This window comes from Castor canadensis, chromosome 19 (assembly GCF_047511655.1).
Source record: "Castor canadensis chromosome 19, mCasCan1.hap1v2, whole genome shotgun sequence".
Classification (NCBI taxonomy): Eukaryota; Metazoa; Chordata; class Mammalia; order Rodentia; family Castoridae; genus Castor; species Castor canadensis.
In genome coordinates, this window is record NC_133404.1 from 35,158,137 (window position 1) to 35,181,447 (window position 23,311).

At 37.9% G+C, this 23,311-nt stretch overlaps 1 protein-coding gene across 6 annotated transcripts in view; it reads right to left on the bottom strand.

Annotated features, from left to right (window-relative positions):
* Mctp2 (multiple C2 and transmembrane domain containing 2) overlaps positions 1 to 23,311 on the bottom strand; it is a 238,429-nt gene that overhangs the window by 161,325 nt on the left and 53,793 nt on the right. For all 6 annotated transcript variants that reach the window (XR_012444033.1, XM_074061890.1, XM_074061885.1 and 3 more), the window contains 3 exons: positions 17,632 to 18,165; positions 3,840 to 3,902; positions 2,484 to 2,592 (listed from right to left, as the gene is read on the bottom strand). Coding sequence is in view for 5 of the 6 variants with exons in the window: in XM_074061890.1 (XP_073917991.1) it covers positions 2,484 to 2,592; positions 3,840 to 3,902; positions 17,632 to 18,096 (637 nt within the window). In the remaining variant the exon portion in view is untranslated. The remainder of the gene's footprint in view (positions 1 to 2,483; positions 2,593 to 3,839; positions 3,903 to 17,631; positions 18,166 to 23,311) is intronic.

Here is a 23,311-nt window from a genome sequence, read left to right on the forward strand (position 1 = left end):
AACTATTTACCTACAAGGAAAAGATGGAACTCTTCCCTATTTTGAAATGATTCATCTGAGAAAACCCAGAGAGAGAGGAGAGGAGAGGAGAGGAGAGGAAAGGAGAACAAAGGAGAAGAGAGGAGAACAGAGGAGAGGAGAGACAGCACAAACACACAGACATGAGCACTAGAGAAATTTTAAGATGTGAAAAAAGGACATACTTCACACTGTCCTAAAAATTGGAAACCAGATGAGATTTATTGGATACTCTACAGACCAAAAACCTAAGTCATACCAAAATGTTTTCTGGGGCAAAGTTGAGGTAAGGAAGAGGAGTAAGTGTGTGACAGGTGAACTAAGGATTCTCCGAGCTTGGAGGCAGAGGACACAGGAAGCAAAGTTGGCCTGAGCAGCTCTCAGAGTGCTAGATGGTACAGCACACATGGCATATGGATGGACCAGCACTACCATTTCCTTTGACTCTATACAATGACCCTCAGAGGCACTTGAGGATAAACAAGAAGAGTCCATATAGGCAGTAAGCCAGAATAAATGGCCCAAAGTGGCAGTTGATAAAGGAGCTGGTGAGAGCCGTGAATAGGAAGAACCAAGCCTGAGCTACTGGCTCACCCTGTCAGTTGCATGTCCTAACCATCCTCACAGAGGGCAGGATACAGTAAACAAAAACAGCATTCACAAATGAAGGACAGAGATGCACAAAAATGTATCCCTGCTCCAGAGAATCAAGCACACAAAAGAAAATTAATGACCCACAGAGAGGCAGCAAATGCAGTAACATCAAACAGATAAATCACCAAGCAGATTTTAAAAGTATCCTTAATATTCTCAAAAAAAGAGATGGCATGATTTCATTCATAAAATGAAAATAGGCTGTGATAGCAATGAAAAAAATGACAACTCAATAGCTACATTTAAAGGCATATTATTAACAAGTGATAAGAAAATTAGCAATCTAGAAGATCAAGATGAGGAATCCTTCCTGAATGGAAAAGGCTATGGGAAAAATGAGAAAGGAAAAGTAGAAGACAGAGTCAAAAGTCCCTTCCTTCTTTGAAACAGTGTTCCAAAAAAGACTAAGAGCGGAAGAAATAGGAGAAAGTGGCCAAGACTTGACACAGAACCCAAAACTCAAAGCAAAAGGCCTGAACTACTAAACACAATAAATGGAAAAGACCATAAGGAAAAAAACATATATTTGCCAGAAAAACCTCTGAAAAATGAAAGGGGCCATAAAATCAGAGCTAAGCAACAGGTGGGAAGAAAAATATTTGTGATATATAAAAAACAAATGTTAGAGCTGAAAATTACAACAAATTACACAAATTTAGAAGACAAATCTCAATTGAACATTTGATACTTATTTGACATAGTTATATGTATATATATACACTTTTATACATATTGGATATTGTTAAAGCTTATAATCCTAATTGTCTATATAGCAGGTTAACATCACTATGGTCATTGTAACAGAAAGGATATGAGGAGGAATGGAATCAAGGAATATTTTAAAGCAAGAACCCAAGATTTTGGCCCTGGCAGTCTGACTCCACTGTCTTCTCTTCAGCTTACACTACTTTTAATCTAATGCGTGTCCTCTGTGCACAAAAGCACTCATGGTTTACCCATAGCATTATTTATTCTGCAAGAAAGTAGGAAAAAAATCAATGATCATCAGTAGAAAAATATAAAGAAAAATTCATATTGAACTTAAAAGAAAGAAGGTATATTTGCATGGAAAAGTATGGTCAATCTTGAATATATGTTGTAAAGTAAAAAAAAATATTGAAAAACAGTATGACAGTCCTAACTTGCCTACAATGAAATGAAAAATCTCTAGAAAATGAAAAGGGCTTTGAAATTAGGGGTAAGCAACAGGTAGGAAGAAAAAATGTTTTTGATGTATGAGGAGCAAATATTAATGCTGAAAACTGATAATGAAAAGTTAAAAAAAGTGTACATATGTATACACACACAAACACAGATATGGAACCATATAGACATTTGTGTAAAATATAAACAAAGCAATCACAAACTGGTAACAGCTGTTAGAGAGAGTGCTGTAGGATTTCAAGGCAAAAAGGTGGTCCATTAAAGAGTATTCCCATCAACTGGTACATGTGATTACTTCTCCTTAGTTATTCCCATCTTTCTTATAGATAATTAAAGAAGTAGGATCAAGGGAACATTTTCTTGAGCAGTTCCTAGGTGCCAGGCATAAAACTACCTTAGTTTCCCCATTTCATTCTGGATGACGCTATGAGATTGTCAGTAGTAGTATTATTATTTAATAATATAAAAAGGATAGCAGGATTCAGTGTGTTTAAGTAATTCACCACAAATGTACCCACAGAGACTTAGGTTTGATCTCCGAGGTATCCTAAACAATACTGAGATGGCAAAGACTGACTGACAACCTTCTACAAGGGTAGACAGCAAGACGTTTTCAGGTCACAAAGCACAGGACCGACCAGCCTTACCACAACGATCTCGGATGACAAGATTGCGGCCTTCCTTCAGGTGGATGGTGAGCAGGTATGCAAAAGGGCTGGGGAGATTACTCAAGCCATCGCCGGCTTCCCCAAGACTCTGTAAGAAGGAAGAAGGCATTTAAGTCAGTAGGTCTTGGGCTCAAGCAAAAGAATTCCTGCCCAAACACCCCACTGCTTAATTTAAGAAGGAAAAAAAAATGTCAGAACAACTTGATAACTTGATTGCAATTCTCTATGAACCAGGTCTTTATATTTCTCTCCAATGGGACTTCATCTAAATTCAGAAGGAATCATGATTATATCTTTTCAGGATGAACTATCCTGTAGATGAGTGGTATGCTAGTTTATGAAACCCTTAAACTCATTAATTGACTGTGGGATTTCTTCTTATAAAACTCATAGTGGAACCCAGAGAGGAACTAGAAAGCAGAAGTGAAGCTGCAGGGCTGGCCCCACCTACCTACGTGTCAACACTTCCATGCTCCATTGACCTATGCCCATCAATGCTAGCAGATCTCCTCCACGTGGGATAAAATTTCAGTTCTTTTTTTTTTTGCAAGTTATACATGTTTTAATTACAGGAAATATTAAAAGTGAAATGTCAACAAAATATGTCTTGCTCTTGCTTTGGGGGAAAGGTGGGGACAAATAATTTTTACAGTTCTTGACATTCGGCCCATCATTCCTGAGAACTCCTATTCATTAAATGCTGCCCCTTGCCTGTGTCCACATGGGGCATTCTCCAGGGCTCTCCTGGCTTTGCCACCTTTTTCATTCATTCTCTGGCACCCACCCCTGGTGTCTCTTCAACCCTCAAGTTGTCACTTTCCCCAGTTCCATCACTTCCCTCTCCAGAAATGTGTCAACTCCCATGGGCTGTAATGTCAAAGTCAAGCCTATTTTTTAATATCTTTTATATGAATCCAAAGAAACTATTGAGTCAGTTCAGATTTTTACCTTTCTTCAAAGAGGCCAGATGAAATAATTTATCATTCACTTATTAGACATTCAATTAATTGATCTGTGGCTAAAGCCGCCCTTGACAACTGTCTTTCGATAGTTTCAAAGTACTTCAAAATGGCTTTGTCTCCTTCTCAATCTCTCTCAACTGCCTCGCTGCTGTATATATTTAGAAGAATCTATTCTTCTGACCAATCAATACACACTGAATTAATCTCTCCCAGCTAAAACTTGCAAGGCCTGGTTTTTTTTTTTTTTTTTTTTTTTGTGAGTGGATACAGTACACCATTCTTTAGAAATAAAAGAGGCAAAGAAATATAAACATTTGATAAGAAATGTTTACAATGTCTATTTTGGCATTTATTTTTAAGGAACATCACTCACAGATTGTTCTTCATAGTGCTGAGATGTCATAGAAGCATTCAGATTACCATTGCCACGTAACCTCTGTAAAGAAAAACAAAAGCCTGCTTTAAAAAAGCAAATGAATAGTGTCCTATGATGGGTATCCTGCCTCAGGTCTTTCCCTTTGGAAGTCTGATATTTGCATACTCAGTTTCAGCTGTGTGGGCTTCCTTCCTGTTTGTTTGGGAAAAAGAGGTGAACTCAGAGGTGTCTATCTGGCTGTGGCCTCTGTCTTCCAAGTCATTGACTGGAGTGTGGACCAGGCCAATTCCACTGTCTTGCTGGATCAGGAGCATCCCTACTTCATCGAAGTGCTCAGCAAGCAAATAGCTTTAATCCCAGTGAAGGAAAAATAGCAGGACATCTTGCCACATCACTCCCAGGTGGGACTGCCTGGCCCTCAACCATCAAAGGGAAATGAGTAGCTCAGGTTCCAGAAAACAGGGCACATTCACAAGATAGGAAGCATTTTGATGTGATCTTAAAGACCTTCTTGAAACCAGATCTTCACAGGTCTAACAACTGTGCAATCACCAAACCAACATTAGGAAGTGCAAATTCTCAACAAATGACCTCACAGTGGGAAGTGTCTGTTGGCTGACATAAATATGCTTCTCAAACTCAAAAAATGATTTTGCAGGGCAATAAACCTTGCATCATTCAGTAGATGGCACAGGATACAGCAGACTTCTCCACTGTGTCAGGCTGTATGTGCACAAATGAGGGATGTCCACAAGAGTGGCAGGACATTCTGAAGTCTCTGGAGTGAGTATGAGAACAGTCACCTGCACGGTAAGGCAGAGTGGAGAGGACAGGAGCAAATGTGCCCCCTTAGCCTGGCAATTTCAGCATGTGCTTATTAGTCTAGCACATCAGCCTTGGCTGACTTTCTGTGATCAAAGATGGGGTTTCCCCTCTTAAGAAGGCTGGGTAAGCCCATGGTTAATAAGCCAATTTGGAAACAGGAAAGAAGTTTGCAGAGATTGCTTAGAAAACCATGAATGACTGGTAGTAATGACCAGGAATGAAGGCACTAAGGTCTTTCCATTCATAGTGACCATAAGGGATGTCTTGGGTCAATTCAGAGATGCCTCCTGGATGGATGGCTGCTACACTTTTAAATAGAATTTGAGATAGTAATGGAACCTTGATTCTAGACCAGGAGGGCAATTTTTTAACCTCCATGGTGAATTACGAGGAATTCCAAACAAGCAAAGTCTCTCTGGCCTAACCTCTGCATGCAGTGACACCAAGAAGAGGTGAATGAGGCAGAAATGAGTCTGAAACCAGCAGGCTGAGAGCCTCCACTGTTCCTTAGCCAAGAAGAGCAAAGGCACTAGAGTTCATGGAATATGTTCATGCCTCCACCAGCCCCAGGTTTAATGGTCCTAGACTGTGAAGACCTTTTGATCAATTCAGATGAACATCCAAATGTAAAGAAATTTCAGAACACTGAGCTTTCTCTAGGACACTGGCACTTCAGTCACTGTATTCTCCTGGCCCTGGAAGAACAATTGCTGCTTTGGAAGAAAAACAGTCCTCACTCTCCATGTGAGGCTCAGCTTGATAGCAGACAAGGAGATAAAAGGTCTTTCCGTGAGCAACCTGTCCTCCTTATTCTTGGTCTCTCTGTGTGCTACGTTTAAAAAGACACCAAAGTGAGTTAGTCAGGTCAGACAACATTTACTCAACTTGCCCAGTTTCAAAAGATTTCTGTGCATGCCTTTCACACTGAATGTTATCAAATCCAATAATCCAATTCAGTTTCTGCCTGATATACTCTACCAATAACTATACCTTTACATGCAGAACCAACAGTAATCTGTGCTATCTGGTACCCTTCAGCCTATAAACTCCCCACTGCCCTCTCAAATTTTATTACATGAATCAGTGTTCTACTTGATCACACCATATCTGAAGATAGTTCTATAAAACTGCCAGGGCTGGGAGAACTTCTGTTTAAAGTGTATATTTTTTTGGTACTGGCATTTGAACTCAGGACCTACACCTTGAGCCACTCCACCAGCCCTTTTTTGTGTTAGGCTTTTTTGAGATAGGGTCTCACGAAGTATTTGCCTGGGCTGGCTTTGAACCATGATCCTCCTGATTTCTGCTACCTGAGTAGCTAGGATTATAGGCGTGAGCCACTGGCACGCAGCTAAGTGCATGTTATTTTAACCAAACATTCCAGTAGTCTGGTAGCTTCCACTTTTAACAGGAAGAGTCACCAGATGGATAGTTAAACTTCATCATTCCTCACACTGGTAGACCATGTTATTCTCCAGGGTTGGCCTCGCTGCACTTAATAATGACATTATCAAGTGACAAAGTTAGCCTACATAATTACCATCATTACATTGTATCAAAAAAGAACACAGACCTTTTATTGAAACATTTGATAAGTCTTCCACTTATAACAACAGGGAGAATCAATGTGAGGAATGACATTAATTCAATATTATGGCTGGTTTGACTCACAGAAAAGTCACAGAACTTAAAGTTATAGTTCCCATAGCCACTGTAACTGTCACACACCATATATATATACACCCAGGTAGGAAAATGATTACCATAAGGTATAGCAAAATGTTCCGTATGCACAGGAGGATGAGTTACAGCTGCTGGGAGACACATAACTTTGAATACTCCCCTATACAATTATATAAGCTTATGATCTGAACCACTGAGTTGAACCTCTGTTACTTACTTTCACTTCTTTTGCAAACCTAATAATTAAATCAATGACTTAATTTTTTACTAAAAACAATGCAATTAATAGTTATGTCAACAGAAATCTCTAGTAGACCACTATTGTTAGATCATTATTTTTACATTCTCAATAAGCACTGTTGGTTTTTTTGTTTACTTTAAAGTAAATTAACATACAATAAGACTGACATTTTGTCTATGTGCAAGTGTCAGGGTTTTTAACAAAAGTGTAAATTTGAATAACCATTCCAGAATCAGAACAGCTCTTTTCACCCAAAATAACTGCTTTAGCTTCTCCACCATGGTGAAATTGTTCCCTAGTCCCTACTGTGTGGCAACCACTGCTCTGTTTTCATCATAGAGTTTTATCTTTTCTAGAACATCTTATCAATGGAATCATGTAGTATGCAACCCTTTGAGCCTGGAAACTTTCACATAGCATCATGCCTCTGAAATCATCCAACTGAACTTGCCCACATCTCTTTTAATTGTTGCATAGCATTCGATCATGTCAGTATGATAAAGATTGTTTATCCATTAAGGCTTGGTTTTAATAATTTTAAACAAATTGTCTTAAAGTGCATACTCAGGAAATGAGACATAATTTTGAATGTCATCAAAGCAGCATTGTAAGATGCTGCCAAGAACACTGCTATGAGATCAGCCAGCTCTCACACAGCTCAGCACTGTCTTTCAGTCAAGTGTTTTTTGGTGTGTGGTATTTTTAATGACAGTGAATTTGCATTGATAATTTCCATTCTACCTTACTCAACTGAAATTTATGGGACGGTAAAACATAATTTGCATTCCCTTTAAATTAATATCCCCTACCTATCAGGATGAAAATTTATTAAAATTCAGCAGGATATGGGAAGATGTGAGAATGGGTGCATCAATTATTGATAAAAGACAATCGTGTCGAGTCACCAGTCTCAAGTTGATCTTGAGAGCAACACGCTGATGTGAATGAACATTTCCTTTTGTGTCCACTAAATGTGATCTTGTACAAAGCCACCTCCCACGTGGCTGCCAAAAAGATGTGACCGTGGTGTACACACAGGAAGCCAAAATATAAACTATAAAGCAATCTTTGGCTGCTTAACTTTTATGGGAAGAAGACATATAACCAAAATATAACTACATCCAGAAAAGCTAAACAAGAGAAAAACATTTGCTGAAAGGATCAACTATGTCATCTTTGGAAATTACTCTATTAAAATATAGGAGTGTAGCCAATGAGATATATATATAATATAATGCATATTTACACTATTTATAATGCATTATATATGTAAAATATTTATTTAATTCTGTAAACCATTCTAGGCTTTTGAGAATATGAATATTTAAGACTATAGGAGTCACAAATACCTACAAAATGAAGGAAGTAATAAAACAAACAGAAAGGACCTGATGACTAGACAAAAAGCACAGTGGACACAGTGACAGAAGAAGAAATGAGCTATGTGGCAACTGGAGGTCAAAAGTAGAATATTTGTTCAGAAAAAAATTACCTGAGTCTGTGCATAGTTAGGTTTTATTTGTTTGTCTGCATGCTTGTGTATTTTGCAGCACTGGGGTTTGAACTCAGGGCCTCATCCTTGTTAGGTAGGAACTCTATCACTTGAGCTATACTCCCAGTCCTTTTTTGCTTTAGGTATTTTTCAAATAGAGACTCACATTTATGCCAGGCCCAATCTGGATTGTGATCCTCCTATTTATGCTTCTTGTGTAGCTGGGATGACAGGCACATGCCACCGAGCTCAGCTAGTTTTTTATTGCGACAGGGTCTTGTTAACTTTTTGCTCAGGCTTGCCTCAAACCAATCTCTGCCTCCCCAGTAGCTAGGATTACAGGCTTGAGCCATTTCTCTGAGCTTCTTTTTCAGTCTATAACATGTTTCAGGAGTTACTGACCATATAATTAAGGTATAAACATTTAGTTTTCTCTCATCCCCATGATTATTCTACAAAACTGGTAACCCTGGAATATTGACGAGTCTAATACACAAAATATAAATTGTGTGTGAACATACAAACATTACACTTTGATGCTATAAAACCACCCTTGGCAAATTATAGTCAATAAACCAAATTCAGCCCTCCATTTGATTTGTTTCATAAATAAAGTTTAATTGAAAACCAGACCCAACAACTCATTTATATGTTTTCTATGGCTGATTTCATAGTGCAACACTAGAACTGATAGTTATGGCAGAGATCTTTTGGCCCACAAAGCCAAGCAGGTTTTATTTTTGACTGTACGGGGGAGGCAGACACTCTACCACTGGAGCCACTCCATAGGTCCTCAACCAAGTATCTTTAATATGATAACCTTTACAGATATTTCCAATGCCTGGTATAATGTTATAAAATGCTTCTTTACATATCGGTCATATTTGCCACTGACCCCCCATAAATTTTTGCATCCTTTTTAGCAAGAGATATCTAAATAATAATTCCCTTTATACTTGTTTATCGCTTCCTAGTTCACAAATATACACTTATATAATTTTCTTATAAGGAGATCACAGATTGCCATTAGGAAGCACCAATTTGCAAATAATTTTCAAGTACACTCCAGCTGTGCCAAGAGATCCCAAAACAGCCCACTTCACCAGACATGCAAAGAAACAGAACTACACAGGGATAAAGGAGGCTACAGTGGATTCAAATCTCACATCTGCTATTTCATAGTTCTGTGCCCTTTTAAAATTTACTTAAAATCCAAGACATGCAAACATTTCTCAAAGGGGTAAAAAGATACCTTATAGGCTGTTAGAAGAAAAATTAATTAACCCAAAAGATATCTACTGAGTATCTTCTCTGGGCCAGACACCACGCAAAATAGGCTCTTTACAAAGAGAGTAAATCAAGTCAATGTGCTCCAGTGAAATGATATTTATGTAATACTTAGCAGAGTTCCTTACATATAACCTTGCAGGAAATGGTATCAGACTGGCATTGCTGTAGTATTATGTTATTTTATATTATTTCTATCATATATTATATTAATTATATTTATTATATTATATTTTATGATTATTGAAATTGCAGACGTGTTTAAGGAAGTATAGGGCAAGAAATTCCATGAAGAGATCTATTTTCTACCCCAAGTTGATCACTATACACTGAGTACATATATTGAATTATCATAACATACTCCAGAAATATATACAATTTAAAAACTTAAAAAATAAACTCTGAGGGTGGCCAGCAGCCTAAATCCTCCTTCTAATTCCACCAATATTCCTTGTTGACATTATTCTCATGACAAAGTCTGGAGGGGGGGACTGGGTGATGGAGCATCAGGACAGAGCCCTTCCCCATGACACATAGCTCATCAGGCTATGCAATGCTTCCTCCTAAGTGTCTGTCCATGGGAGACCTTCACTGCTATCCCCAGTGTCCTCAGGTAGAGCAAGTTCTCCCACTGTGCTGATGCCTCATTCTGCCTGGGAGTCACACGGCATTGAGCTCACAGGTTTTCTGCATCTGGCCTACTTGGTGCACCAAGCTGAGGCCATAGAGTCCCTGGCAGGATGGGAAACCCATACATGATGATGTGACCCCTGTTACTTCCTTGACATCTGCTACCACCCATGGCTCCTTCCTTCCCTCTTCTCCAGCCACATGCTCCCTTTTTCTTCTTGAAATAACCAGGGACTTGCCTGCCTTTATGCAAATTTATGTGGCCTTCAGGCTGGCTGTTCTCTCCTTCTGAAATGCTTTTACTCAAGATAGGCACACAACTTACTTCCTCACCTCCTCTTTGTGTAAAGATTATTTTCTCAGGGCTGGAGTATAGCTGAGTAACAGCATTTGCCCAGCATGTGAAAAGTCCTGGGTTAAATCCCCAGCACCACAAAATATGTATTTAAAATGGATTCTCTTCTCAGAAGAGTTCTTTCCTGTCCACTCTTTTTGAAACAGTAACATCTCCACCCCAGTACTCCCATGGACCTTCTCCACAATGATACTTATCAATTTTTGAGCATCTGTGAACTCCATGAGGGAGCGGATCATTGATGTGGTTGCTGCTCTGTCATGAGAGTCTAACTCAGCATCAGCACGTGGTAAATGCTGAAAAGATGGGGGAGGAAGGAGGGAGGGAGAGAAGAGAGACTTTGCCCGTGAAAGTTATGTGGCTTACATTCCTGCCTTGCTTGACACTGTGAAGCTTTGGTATGATCTTTCAGATCAAACAAAAATAGTAAAGAACATGTAAATGAAATGTAATGAGATTGACGCACTTGCTTAATTTTGCAAACTGGAGACTGCTTCCTCACCTCTGTGGTTGTCACTGCTTCTCTGTGGTCACTGAAGCTCTGTGGTTGTCACTGAAGCAGGTCTTGTGGAAACATCCCAACAGGGAGCATCTCTAAACCACTCAACTCACCCACATGAGTTAGCACCAAAGCGAGTTGTTTACAACTCCAACTGCCAAATGAAATGTCAGAGAAGGACATACCCCACAGGGGAATTACATAGATGATGGGGACAAGGAAATAATTGGTCCATTCATGATCATTCTTTATTGGCCATGACAAAAAACACATTCAATTACTGTAATTATCTCTGTGTTTAATGGGGGCACAGTGAATGCAGAAAAATAAATGTCTTCCTTTTGGAATCAACTTTTTTGGATCTCTACCTTGAGTTCACTCAAGTTGTAAAACTGTGCTTCCAAGTTTGTATAGAACATCCAGTTCTATGAACAGGCTTAGGAGTCATGCTATCCTGGGGGTGTGTCCTAGCTCTGACACTAACCAGATGACATTCGACAAGGCATTAAAATTATTCCTCAAGTCTCCACTTCATTCCAAAAAATGTCATGCTAAAATAACTGTAATAAACTATTAAATACATCCACAGTCATAGCAATGAGCATTTAAGTACTTTCGACTGCTAAGTGCTAGGCTAGGAGCTTTCCATTTGTCCAATACAAGGAATATGAAACTTAACTACTTTGCATTATTCTCCAACTTCCTGAGTCTTACCCATCCTCAAAATGCCTCCTCTTTTAGCATTTCCTTAGCACCCTTCTCAGAGCAACCTCCCTTACATCATTTCAACTGGTTTTCTCACACTATATAGAGACTGGCTAGAACTAGTCATTATTTTTGTCAAATATCAGAGTCTAATCTCAATTTTGTTATCAACACTGTATACAGCAACCAGAAGAGACAGTATTTGCTAGTTCTTACAGACATGTAAAAGTTCCTTGTAAAATAACTACTTGGGGAATGCTGACTGGTAAAGGAAATGAAAAAAAAAACAGCAGGATAAGAAGGAAAGGAGAAAAAATATGTTCCTCTTCCTCTGAATTTCCTTAACTCTAGCTTCTTCACACTTAAAGTGACACTTGTGATCCTTTAGAAGGCATCTTATGCACCCAACTGTGCATGTATCACCATGTTCTCCAACCCAACTGAATTCTTTATGGCCCTCATAGTACCTAGCACAGTGACTTTGGCTTGAAAGCTAACTACAGAGAAACCAAGAATCTCTCTCTCTCTCTCTCTCTCTCTCTCTCTCTCTCTCTCTCTCTCTGTGTGTGTGTGTGTGTATGTGTGTGTGTGTGTGTGTGTGAATGAGAGAGAGAGAAAGAGAGAATATATTCATACAAGCATACAAGCAGGGTTTGCAGAAAGGCTGAGAAAAGAAAGAGCAGATAAGTTGGTGCTTGTAATATAACAAGCCAGACAAACAGACTTCTTAACAATAATAGATAGATAGATATAACCATCTATGTGGGGTATTAGTATGTGTGACAGTAGTTTCATTGACAAGAACAATGAGATCATCCTCAGAACGAAACTGAAACTGCAAGACCACTAAGTCAGTTCAGGATGATTTAATAAAACACCACTGACTGGGTAGCTTAAACAACAGAAATTTCTTTCTCACGGTTATGGAAGCTAAAAGTTCAAGATCAAGGTCTTGGCCAATTTGGTTCCTGGTTACATGCTCATTTCCTGGCTTGCAGATGGCTGCCTTCTCCAAACATCCTCATAGAGTGGGGAAAAAGTTCTCTGGAGTCTCTTCCTCTTTAATAAAAACATCAATTCCTATTGGCTCAGGGCTCCAGGCTTAAAACCTCATTTAACCTTAATCCCCTCTTAAAGGCCATATTTTTAATATAGTCATATGGGGGAGGGGACTGGGCTTCAATATATGAACTGGGGAAAAGAGACACAATCAGTACATAGCAACCACTTCTTATCCATGAAAGCCCATACAAAGTCAACTAAAGCAGACGGTCTAGTTACCAGCCCACAAGGATAGGGTACTAGCCTGACTGAAATTTATACCATACAACATATAGTGTAACTATAGAAAGAACGTCTTAATCAGAAAAAGGGAAGGCTTATGCAAAGGAGCCTAAATGTGCTCAAAGAGAAGAGGGAGCCTCTGCACAGAATGTGGAGAACCTTGGTTTCACTGGCTAGGCAGGGTTCCATTTGGAGGTGGATGAAGGTGGCCCTGGCAAAGTCAGATCATGCCAAGTACTCATCTGCATCTTAATCCTTATAGTGAGGTGGATAATACACCAAATGCCACTTAGGGAATCCATTCACTCTCCTTATAATGCTTCATGTGCACCAACTCCTGACCCTGATGTGACCAAGGTTGACTTGACGGAGGAAACGCATGGAAGAAATGTCACCCAAGTATCTCGGCTCTGAGGTAAGCATTTCTTCCACCAAAATGAAGTAAGTTAATGTTGATCATGGTTTGACTTCCAAACCACCTTGAAAAAAAATAACTATTGACATTAAAAGGAGTGTTGGAGACTGTATAGATTTCAATTCTTACTGGAAATTAGTTGTGATTACCTTCTGTAGCTTAGTTTCATGTCTACTTTGTTCATGTGAATCAACCGTTGGAGACACATGGCCACTGGGCAGTTAATATAGGTCTTGGAGCATGGTGACCTTCTCAAGTCAGTGACATCAGTGACCCCTTTGCCCAACATCAATTTCCTTCTCTCTATGCCTCCCCTACCTGTTATAATTCCTTCCTTTCTCTACAGATTTCTACACAAACCAGACCAAGATTACTGTTCAGTAACAGTAAAAGTAATGTCCTGAGAAATTGAAGAGCAGGTGAATATATTGATTGAAGATCTGGAGAAAGCCCAAAGAAGAAAGATTTCACTTGGGCTATCTGTAGGAGAGGGATTTCCATAAGAGAATGGCAATGGGGGAAATGGAGGAGAAATACCTGCAAAGGGGATAGGTGAAGTCTTCAAGGAAAGAAAAACAACCTAACATGATTCCTATGTCTTTGACTTCAGCCACTAGGTGAATGATTGACACTAAGCAATTGATGTTCCACATTTGTGAGGGCACTTCAGGAAATCAGTGGATTCTGTCAACACATGTTGAGACCCAGTTTCTGTGAGATTTCAAACACAATATGACTCTGAGGCTCAAGAAAGGTCTGAAGGAATCCTCTTATACTAGCATATCCTTTGTTCTAAGTCTCTTTTCTCCCATTTGAGTTTTACGGCCAATATGAGCACTTGTACTGACTATTCCTGGCTCTACTTATCTTCTACATTCTTGCATCCCTTCTTCCTTTCCCTTGATCTGTATTCCCTCACCCCTTACGTTCTTGCTCTATCTCCCCATAACTATAAACTGTTCACTTTGTTTGCTGACACAGACAGGACTGAGAAGTGACTGTGAAATTAAGAAATAATAAATATTTGAGGTCCCATCTCAAAGTTGCAGTCTCAGACTGGCACCAAACAGCAATAACATAAAAACAGGTGAGATGAACCCTTAATGGGTCTCATGGACCACAGAGTTCCTTGTCTCCCCCCCTCTAGAAAGCTACAAACAATATAAATTATACCAAGGATTCTTGACAAACATCTGATTGTCCTTGCTGTACAAGAGGCTGGTCACATGCAACCCTGCACTTCCTCCTCATTTCTTCCTCCATTCCATGAAAGTTATGGAAATCCATGTGTACTTCATATGGAAGAAACAGATGAGTCAGATCCAGATTAGAGATTAACTGACTCCAAGGCTCAGATGACATGAATTCAGGAGAACTTCCATTTAAAATGGCAAAAATAATAAATTCAGATTTAAATTAGTAGCACACTTGGGCTGGAGAAGGTGTATCTGATTAGACCTCCCTATAATTTCCATTAAGAGCATATAAAAGAAGATTTCATTTAAAGTACATTTATTTTTTAATGCTGATTTAATAACATCAACTAAAGAGAACCCATGGTGAAAACACTAACTACCTAAAGGAATTAAAGTCAGCAAACACTAGAGACACCTGCATATCCATGTTTATGGTAGCACTATTTGCAACAGCCAGGTTATGGACTCAGCCTAGGTGCCCATCAACAGATGACTGAATAAAGAAAATGTGGTATATGTGTAGAATAAACTTTTATTCAGCTATAAAGAACAAAATCATGTCACTTGCATGAAAATGGAAGGCACTTGAGATTATCATGTTAAGAATGTTAAGAGATATAGACCAGTTTCAGAAAGATAAGTATTGCTTGTTTTCCCTCATATGTAGATTTTGGAAAAGAAATCATTAAGTAGAAAGGAGATGATGAGGGAAAAGGAAGGAGATCAGTGGGAGGATTGGAGTTTAAGTGAGAGTAACAGGGTGTTAAATTTGATCAAATTACATACAATGATGTATGAATATTTCATAATGAAAACCATTATTTTGTACAGTCACTATACACTAATGTAAAAAATCTAGTTTCAGAAAACAGCACCAAAAACCCTATTAAACTGAATATACACATTGTGATCACTGATTTTTGAAATAAATACTGGTTTAGCACATGGTATGTACCAGGTACAGACCAGAAAAGAGACGTGTTTGTCCCAGCCATTAGTGGAAAAGTAAGGGAATAGCTCTTCCATGCCACGCAATGAACTCTGGATCCTCAGACAGTTGGGGGACCAATCCCATACAGGAGGAGCTAGAGAGGAATAAGAGAAGAGGCAGGACAGAACTACACATTTGCTCAAAAGTGATCCTGGAGATGTGACTGACTGAAGTCAGTCCCTCCATTCTCTGCATAGGTGCCACCAAAGAGATAAATGGCACTCAAGCAGAAGGAAAAAAATCTATCCCAGCTTTCATCTGTACTTGCCAGTGCATGAAAAGAAAAGCAAATAACTTTTTTTAGAATGTTGATAGAAACTATTGGTTGAAATTAAATGCAAAAAATCAAGTGATCCAGAATAACCCACTCTTAAAGGACTCTGCTTATTTCAGGTCTTCTACTTTTCTCCTGGAGAAGAGAAAATGGCTACCATCATGAATCATGCATCCTTTACCACTGACTGGCTGCTCAACACTGCCCACCCTTCCAGAAAGCTCCATATGCCTCTATTCCAGGCAAAGCAGAATGGTTACTGTCCCCCAACTGCACTCAGTCACTCCTCAGATTTGTGCTGGCCAAATTTCCCCACGTGGCAAACATACCTGCCTCTGGTGCCAGACACAACATGCCTCAGCCCGACACACCCTCAGCTCCCTATTTCTAGTTCTCCTGTACTCAAGTGAGCTGCCAAGAGACCATGCTTAGATTATTTGCAAAGACAAGTCTGTTTTCTGATTGCTTCTTATGCCGTGCTTGGTGGTATTTGCTTCATAGCTCATTTTCTCACCCATCTCAATTTCCAACAACAACCTTCACAGTCCCTGGTCTAGAAGAGCATTCAAATATTTATATTTAATCAACAAAAATTGCTGAAGTGTTAAACAGTTTAACTGCAACAACTTTAAAAGGTCGTTCTAATTTGAAAGTGTTAGCATATCACAGCCAAGGATTTTACTCATTTTTGCTAATCAGATAAGCATAAAGATACTGAAGATTAATTTTAGCATATGACTCAACTTGCTACCTCCCGCATACTGACCAAATGTAATAATCTGCCTATGCTGCATTTTGTTTAATGAAAACACATATTTCAAATTTATAAATATTAAATATCACAAAATTTTTACAAAAAATCATAAATGTTAATAACAAAGACAAAAAGAAACTATTTAAGTACATTAATGTACAGAGTGGTGTCCTAACAGTAGTACACCCAAAAGAATATGGTCACAATATACTCTAAATATCCATGAGTTCATTCCTCTAATAAAGCCCAAATAAATTACACCATCAATAGGCTCTCACTCTAAAAGTAACACCAAAAATCCCAGTTGGACAACCAATGTACTATGCAATTATAACATTAACATGGAATACAGAAAAATTTAACCCCTTACTTCAACAATGGAACTTACTTCAACTTCTTTAATGGAGGAATTGAAAAAAAAAAGAATAATAACTGGTTAAATTGATCATCATGATTTAGTAATTTGGTGATCAAATTTAAATTAAGCTCATCCTAGAAATACTAGTTCTGTCTCATAATTATATTTTGCTGATTAACCTAATGGGAATGTTAGGGCTTTATCAAAAATCACTGGCTCAACAAAAGTTTATTTTCTTATTTTTTAAATTTTTTTTCAGAGAAAACATGTGACCTTGCTCATAGCTACACACATGCACACTTGTGCCTATGCATACACATATAAAATAAGAGGAAGCCCCACCCCTCTGGCAGTCAAATGGAATGACACATGCATACATTCCTCAGGAAAGCTCGTATATGTGGTTTGTTTAAAAATATGATTGGTTGGGAAATGGTTGAGAGAGAGAGAGAGAGAGAGACTTAAATGAAAAGTTAAAGTTATGCTCTTAGTTTCTTTGCCAGAAGATTAAAAAAAAGAAAAAGAAAACCCATCCAATAGGGCTTTTAATGTCTTAAAGTGTCCTGGAAAAGTTGTTTCTAAACAGTTTTTAAATACCTGGAGGTCATCCCTAAAACGAACAGGGACACTGGATGCAATCAATATTACATTAATTTAAATTCTTGTAAATGACATTCTCTGCATCCAAGATAACCACAAAAATAAAACCAATGCAAATTTTCCAAGGGCAATGAAGGTACTTTAAAAAAAGAAAAGAAAAAGAAAGAAAGAAACTGGAAAGTGCCCAGCCCTGGTCTCACCTCTGGCTCTTCTGGTGCATCACCTCCAAGGGGAGGTTTCTGGAGATCAAAGATGCCATGGCTGGATGCCCGTCTCTGCTCCACAGGAGAGGCAAAGATCTCCTCTGAGTCAGTTTCCACTCCATGGAGATGGCTGGTTTCTTCCTGGCTCCAATCTAACTCTTCTTCAGATTGCTTCAAGGAGCTACTGCTACTCTTGGGAATGATTCCTGCAGTTGACAGACTGTTGGGCACTGAGGTGTAGGAAGACTGGGGCCCAGAGTAAGGCAGACCCTCTGGGGCCAAGCCCTCAGCCTCCAGGAGATCAGGTACAGAGAGACTGAGGCGCCTGTCCAGGTGATGCTGTGCTCTTAAGTCTAGGGGATTGTTTGGGTTCTTTTTCACCTTCTTCTTGCTCAAGTTGATTAACAGTGGCCTCGTCCGCTGTTTTAATGAACCCCAGACAGAAGGTTTATCCAGATCCATGGCTGCATGAAGAACCAAGAATTCACTCCTCAAAAGAGTGTACCTTTATTGAAAATATCTTCCACGATCCTATAAAACAGAACATGGGAGAGAGGACGTGAATCTTCTTTATGGTGTCAGAGCACACGGAAGAAGGAGAAAACCCAGAAATCTACACTTTCCATTAAGTGATAGAGATTAAAACATTCAATTCATAACGTCCAGAAATACTGGGAAAAGCATTTTTAAGGAACAGAACCTTTAAAGTTTTTATCAGAGTCATTACAGAAAAGTTCAAGAAATAAATGAGGTTATAAAGTTAAGTCGAATCTTCAAAGGAAATCTACTTTTGTATTTCCTCTGCAGAGAAAGCAGAGCTAAGACACTATAATAAGAACTGTGGTTTTTCATCAGTCTGGTCAATTATACTTCACTAAATCAAGGATCAGCAAACAGTCTCTGCATCAGGGCAGTTACTGAATATTTTATACTTTTGTTTTATTAATATTTTTAATTATTTAATTTTGGTTTTGAATTATCATGCATTAATAATTTGAGAATATTTTATTGGGATAATTCCATATATGCCTACAGTGGACCTTATATTTTACATTTGATGGGTCAGGTGATGGCTGTTGAAACTACTCAACTCTGCTGGCATCACAGACAAAGAAAACATGAAAAAACATTAACATTGCTGTGTTCTAATAAAACTTTATTTATAAAACCAGGCAGCAGCCTCCAGTTTACCAATCTCTGTTTCCTTTCCAGAACTAAGCGTGTGTTTTAAAGTGCAAAAATAGGGTCATGTGAACTTGGATTCCATGTAGTACATTTACATTTTATGCTAACATAATGACAATGAGAGAGAAAACTTATAAAAATGGGAGCTCTGTTCTTACCCAGAAGAACTAACAAAACTTCTATAATGGTGGAAGAGATTCATTCTGAGAATGTGGGTAAGGACAGTAGTCACTCACATACAGTCAGGAGTGAGTGAAAAGCAAGCATCACTGATAGATATGTAACCACAGAGCATGGTGAAAAGAGGTGACTTGAGATGTAACAGGTGGAACCCATCAGTGACCAAATCAAATCAAATTTGGAGACATAACCTTATTCTATGTGCCAACTGCCTCAGAATAAATCCTTTCAATGTGGAAGACTGTGGTTGGCCACTGTGACCTGGCCTGTACTTACCATGCCAATTTCGCTGAGAAAAAATGAAGCCAGGGCCCAGAAAAAGTTTGTGTACCTTCCCCATCTCATTTTATGATAAGGTATTTTGTCATAGATAAAGTAGTCCAGAGAACACACAGTCAGGGTGCATGCTGAATTTTTGTCTGTTGAAGGAAACTAAGTCTCTGTAGCCCTGCCTAATAACCATCAGCATGAGCAAACAAACCTCCAGAATGGACTAGGTGTGTTCTGTAGCAGAGAATAAGATACGGGGTGTATTTGAACAGAAGCAGCATTAGGAGCTCTGTGTAAACAATGAGACTCAAGATGTACTCACATAGTGGAGGACAGTGAGATATGTACGGTGTTCAACAGAATTGAGTGGAGCTTTGCAGATTTCATATGAGTATTGAGAGTGAGAGAGACAGAAATAGAGTAGACAGACATCACACAAGACTTGTCAAAAGAATGTCTTTAAAAAAATTTTTTACTTTATCATTTTTACATGTACTTGCATGTACATACATTATTTGGGCCACCTACCCTTTTGCCTCCAGGCAGAACCTGTTCTGCCCTCTTATTCTCTGATTTTGTTGAAGAAGAAACATAAAAGATAATAAGAAAAACATGGCATTTTTGCTACCTTGAGATAAGGATAGCTATACAGGGAGATTATTTGTGCTGTTTCCATGCATATGTATATTCTTGGGCTTCTACACATAAAATGAACCCAAGTCCCAAGACTCTGTCTTCCAATAAACCTCCCTGGTCCTTGTGCAGACCAAAGATTAAGAATCAAAATCCTAGAGAGAGAGGCTTGTGCTCCCTTTAGGAGTAATCTGCTTATTTTGAGGAGAAATTACGAGAGGAATTAGACTCTCACAAAATGGAGAGATTTGAAATTCTGTATCTGAGAAATCAGAAATTTCTGTCAGAAAATGGAAAAAAGGGCTTGAGACAAGTGTATCTCTGATGAATGTGTTGTATGGGGAAATAAGAAACTGTTCTTGCCAGTGAATAACTTCTCTCCTTTTTGAGAGGGCAGGAGACAAATTGGGGAAGGTTGGTATAATGAACACATTATCAGGACATTATACCATCTTCAAGAGAAAATCCAGGTGGGACGTAAGGATATACCCACAATTATTCCACTGGATGCTGGAATCACAAGTCCACCTTGTTTGTTTTGAAAAAAAATGTACATTATAATTTTTATGTTTCTGAAATCAACCTATAGAAAAATTGGCTTTCCTCCCTTTGGTGTACAGCTCTGTAGTTTTAACACATTTATAAATTTTTGTTTCCACCCTAACAATCAGGTCACAGAAGGGATTATCCCTTTACAGTCACTCCTCCCAAGCCCCCACTTGTTCCCTTTGACAACTGCTATTCATCATTACAGTTTTGTCTTTTCAAGAATGGCATGAATAGAATCATACAGTATGTAACTTTTAGAGACTGGCTTCTTTCACTCAGGATAATACTTTTGAGATGCATTCAAATTGTTGCACCTGCCAGAAGTTCATTTCCTTTTTATTGCTGAGAGCAATATTCCATTGTAAGGATGCATCACAACTTACCTATTCCCTTAAAGGACTTTTAGGTGGTTTATAATTGTTAGCTCCTATAAATAAAACTGTTATAAACATTTGTGTAGAGGTTTTCCTTTATAGGAAACATATGTATTCATTTCTCTGGAATAAATGTCCAGGAGGGTAATTTCTGAGTCATAGGGTAAGTGAATGTTTACTTTATAGAAACTTTTCTAGAGTGTCTCTGTGATTTTTACATTTCTACCAACAACTAGGAGAATTCCAGTTATTCTACATTCTACCCAGCACTTGCCACATCCATAATTTTAATTTCAGCCATTCTCATAAGTACATAGGCTATCATAGGGTTTTTTATTTTTGCTTTCATAATAGTGCATGATATTAAAAATTGTTTCATGCATTTATGTGCTAATGTTGCATGTAGTTCAGTAACATCTGTTCAAGACTTTTACCCAAATTTTAAAGTTTCAGTTGTTTGCTTTCTCATTCTTGAGTTATGAGAGTTCTATAGTTTTACATTTTAAGAGAATTTCTGCATAAGGCATGACGTTTAGTTCAATTTTCTCTTTTATAAAATAGGTTACAAATTTTTCCAATACTATTGTTTATTAGAGGGGAATGATAGAGGGGATGATATAAACTTTAATATAATGTAAGGACTTTTGTAAATGTCACAATGTACCCCCAGTACAACAACAATAATGATAATAATAAATTTTTAAAAAGGAAATTACTTAGCACCTTCTCCAACAATCAAATACCATATGTGTTTGGTTGTGTTCCTTGACTGTCTATTGCATTCCACTGATCTAAATGTCCATCGCTCTTTCCCTGCAATTTTGTTTTGACTAGTGTGTGCTAGTCTTAAAATCAGGATGTGTGACTCCAAATTCATTCTTTTCCAAATGTGTTTAGCTATTTCTGTTCTCTTGTACTTCGACGTCAGTTTTAGGATGAGTTTGTTTACATGTACAAAAAGACCAGCTGCAATTTTTATTGGCATTGTATTAAATCTATAGATCAGTCTGGGAAGCACTGACACTTTTATCATGTTGAGTTTTCTAACAAAAGAACATGGAAGGTTTCTCCACTTAAGGGTTTTTTTTGTTTCTTTCATTAGCATTTTCCAACTTGAGCATCCATATCCAGTACGTTTTATTAGATTTATAAGTATTTCATGTTTGGTGTAGTGTGTAGAAATTGCACTGAATTTTGTATGTTGACCTTTTGTCCTTTGAACTTGCTAAACCTAACTACTAGTTTTGTAAGATTCTTTTGGATCTTCTACATAGAAAATCATATTGTCTGTGGAAAGGATTGTTTTTATTTCTTAATGTTCATTTTATATAACTTTATTTCTTTTACTTGATTTACTCTGCTGCCTAAAGATTTTTGTGTAAAACAAATAATAAGAGTGAATGACCTTACCACTTTCTTGATCTCACAGAGAATGCAGTATTCCACCACAAATTTATATATTAGCTATTTATTGATTGTATTAATTTTTAAGGAAAAGGTTTTTGTTTTCTTTGTTTTTCATTGTTTTACTATTTTCAACATTATGTATCTTTGTTCTTGTTCTTATTTCTTTCCTTCTGCTTAATGTAGGTTAATTTTCTCTTTTTGCCTTTTTAAAGGTAATAGCTAAATTCAACAGATGGCCACAACTCATAGGCAAGATTCAGACACCAATTTTTATAAAGTTTCATTGAGTATAGCTACACATATTTACAATTGGTCATAGCTGCTTTTGTACTACAATTGCAATTTAATAGTAAAACAACAGCAACCAAATGGCTCACAGAACTGAGTATCTTCAATCCAGTCATTTACAGAGCAGGTTTGCTAACTGCTGTCATAGCACACTGACTTGAATCATTTCTTCATTTTAAAAATAAGGTTCAAGACTACTTATAAGTTGCACTCCATGAATTGTGATTATGTTTTCATTTTTCAGCTAGTTTGAAATACTTTCTAATTTACCTTCAAGTTCTCTGAGTCATGTAGAATTATATCAGATTTTTGCTTTTATTAACTTTTTAATTTTTTTTCCTCAAACTTCTTTTTTGAGCTGGGGTTTATTGTTGACTTCTAAATATATTGGAGACTTTTAAAAATTGGTATCAAGCTGTAGTCTATTTTGTGTGCATTCCGTGTATGCTTGAAAAGACTGTTCATCTATTATTGTTGAGTGGAGGATTTTAGAAATGTTCTTTTGACCCACTCTCTTGGTAATTCTGTTCTTTTATATCTGTATTGGTTTTCTATTATTTCTGCTACTGATGGAGAAGAGTTGATTTTTCAACTATAACTGTGAATTTGAGTCTACTTTCACTTATGTCAGTGTTCCTTCCATATTTTGACATTCTGTTAGTTGCAAGCACATTTAGGATTATATCTTTTTGCTGACCTGAACTTTGATCAATATTAAACATTTGTCTTTATCCACAGCCATTTTCTTTGTTCTGATGTCTCCCTTATCTGATTTTAATATAGCCACTCCA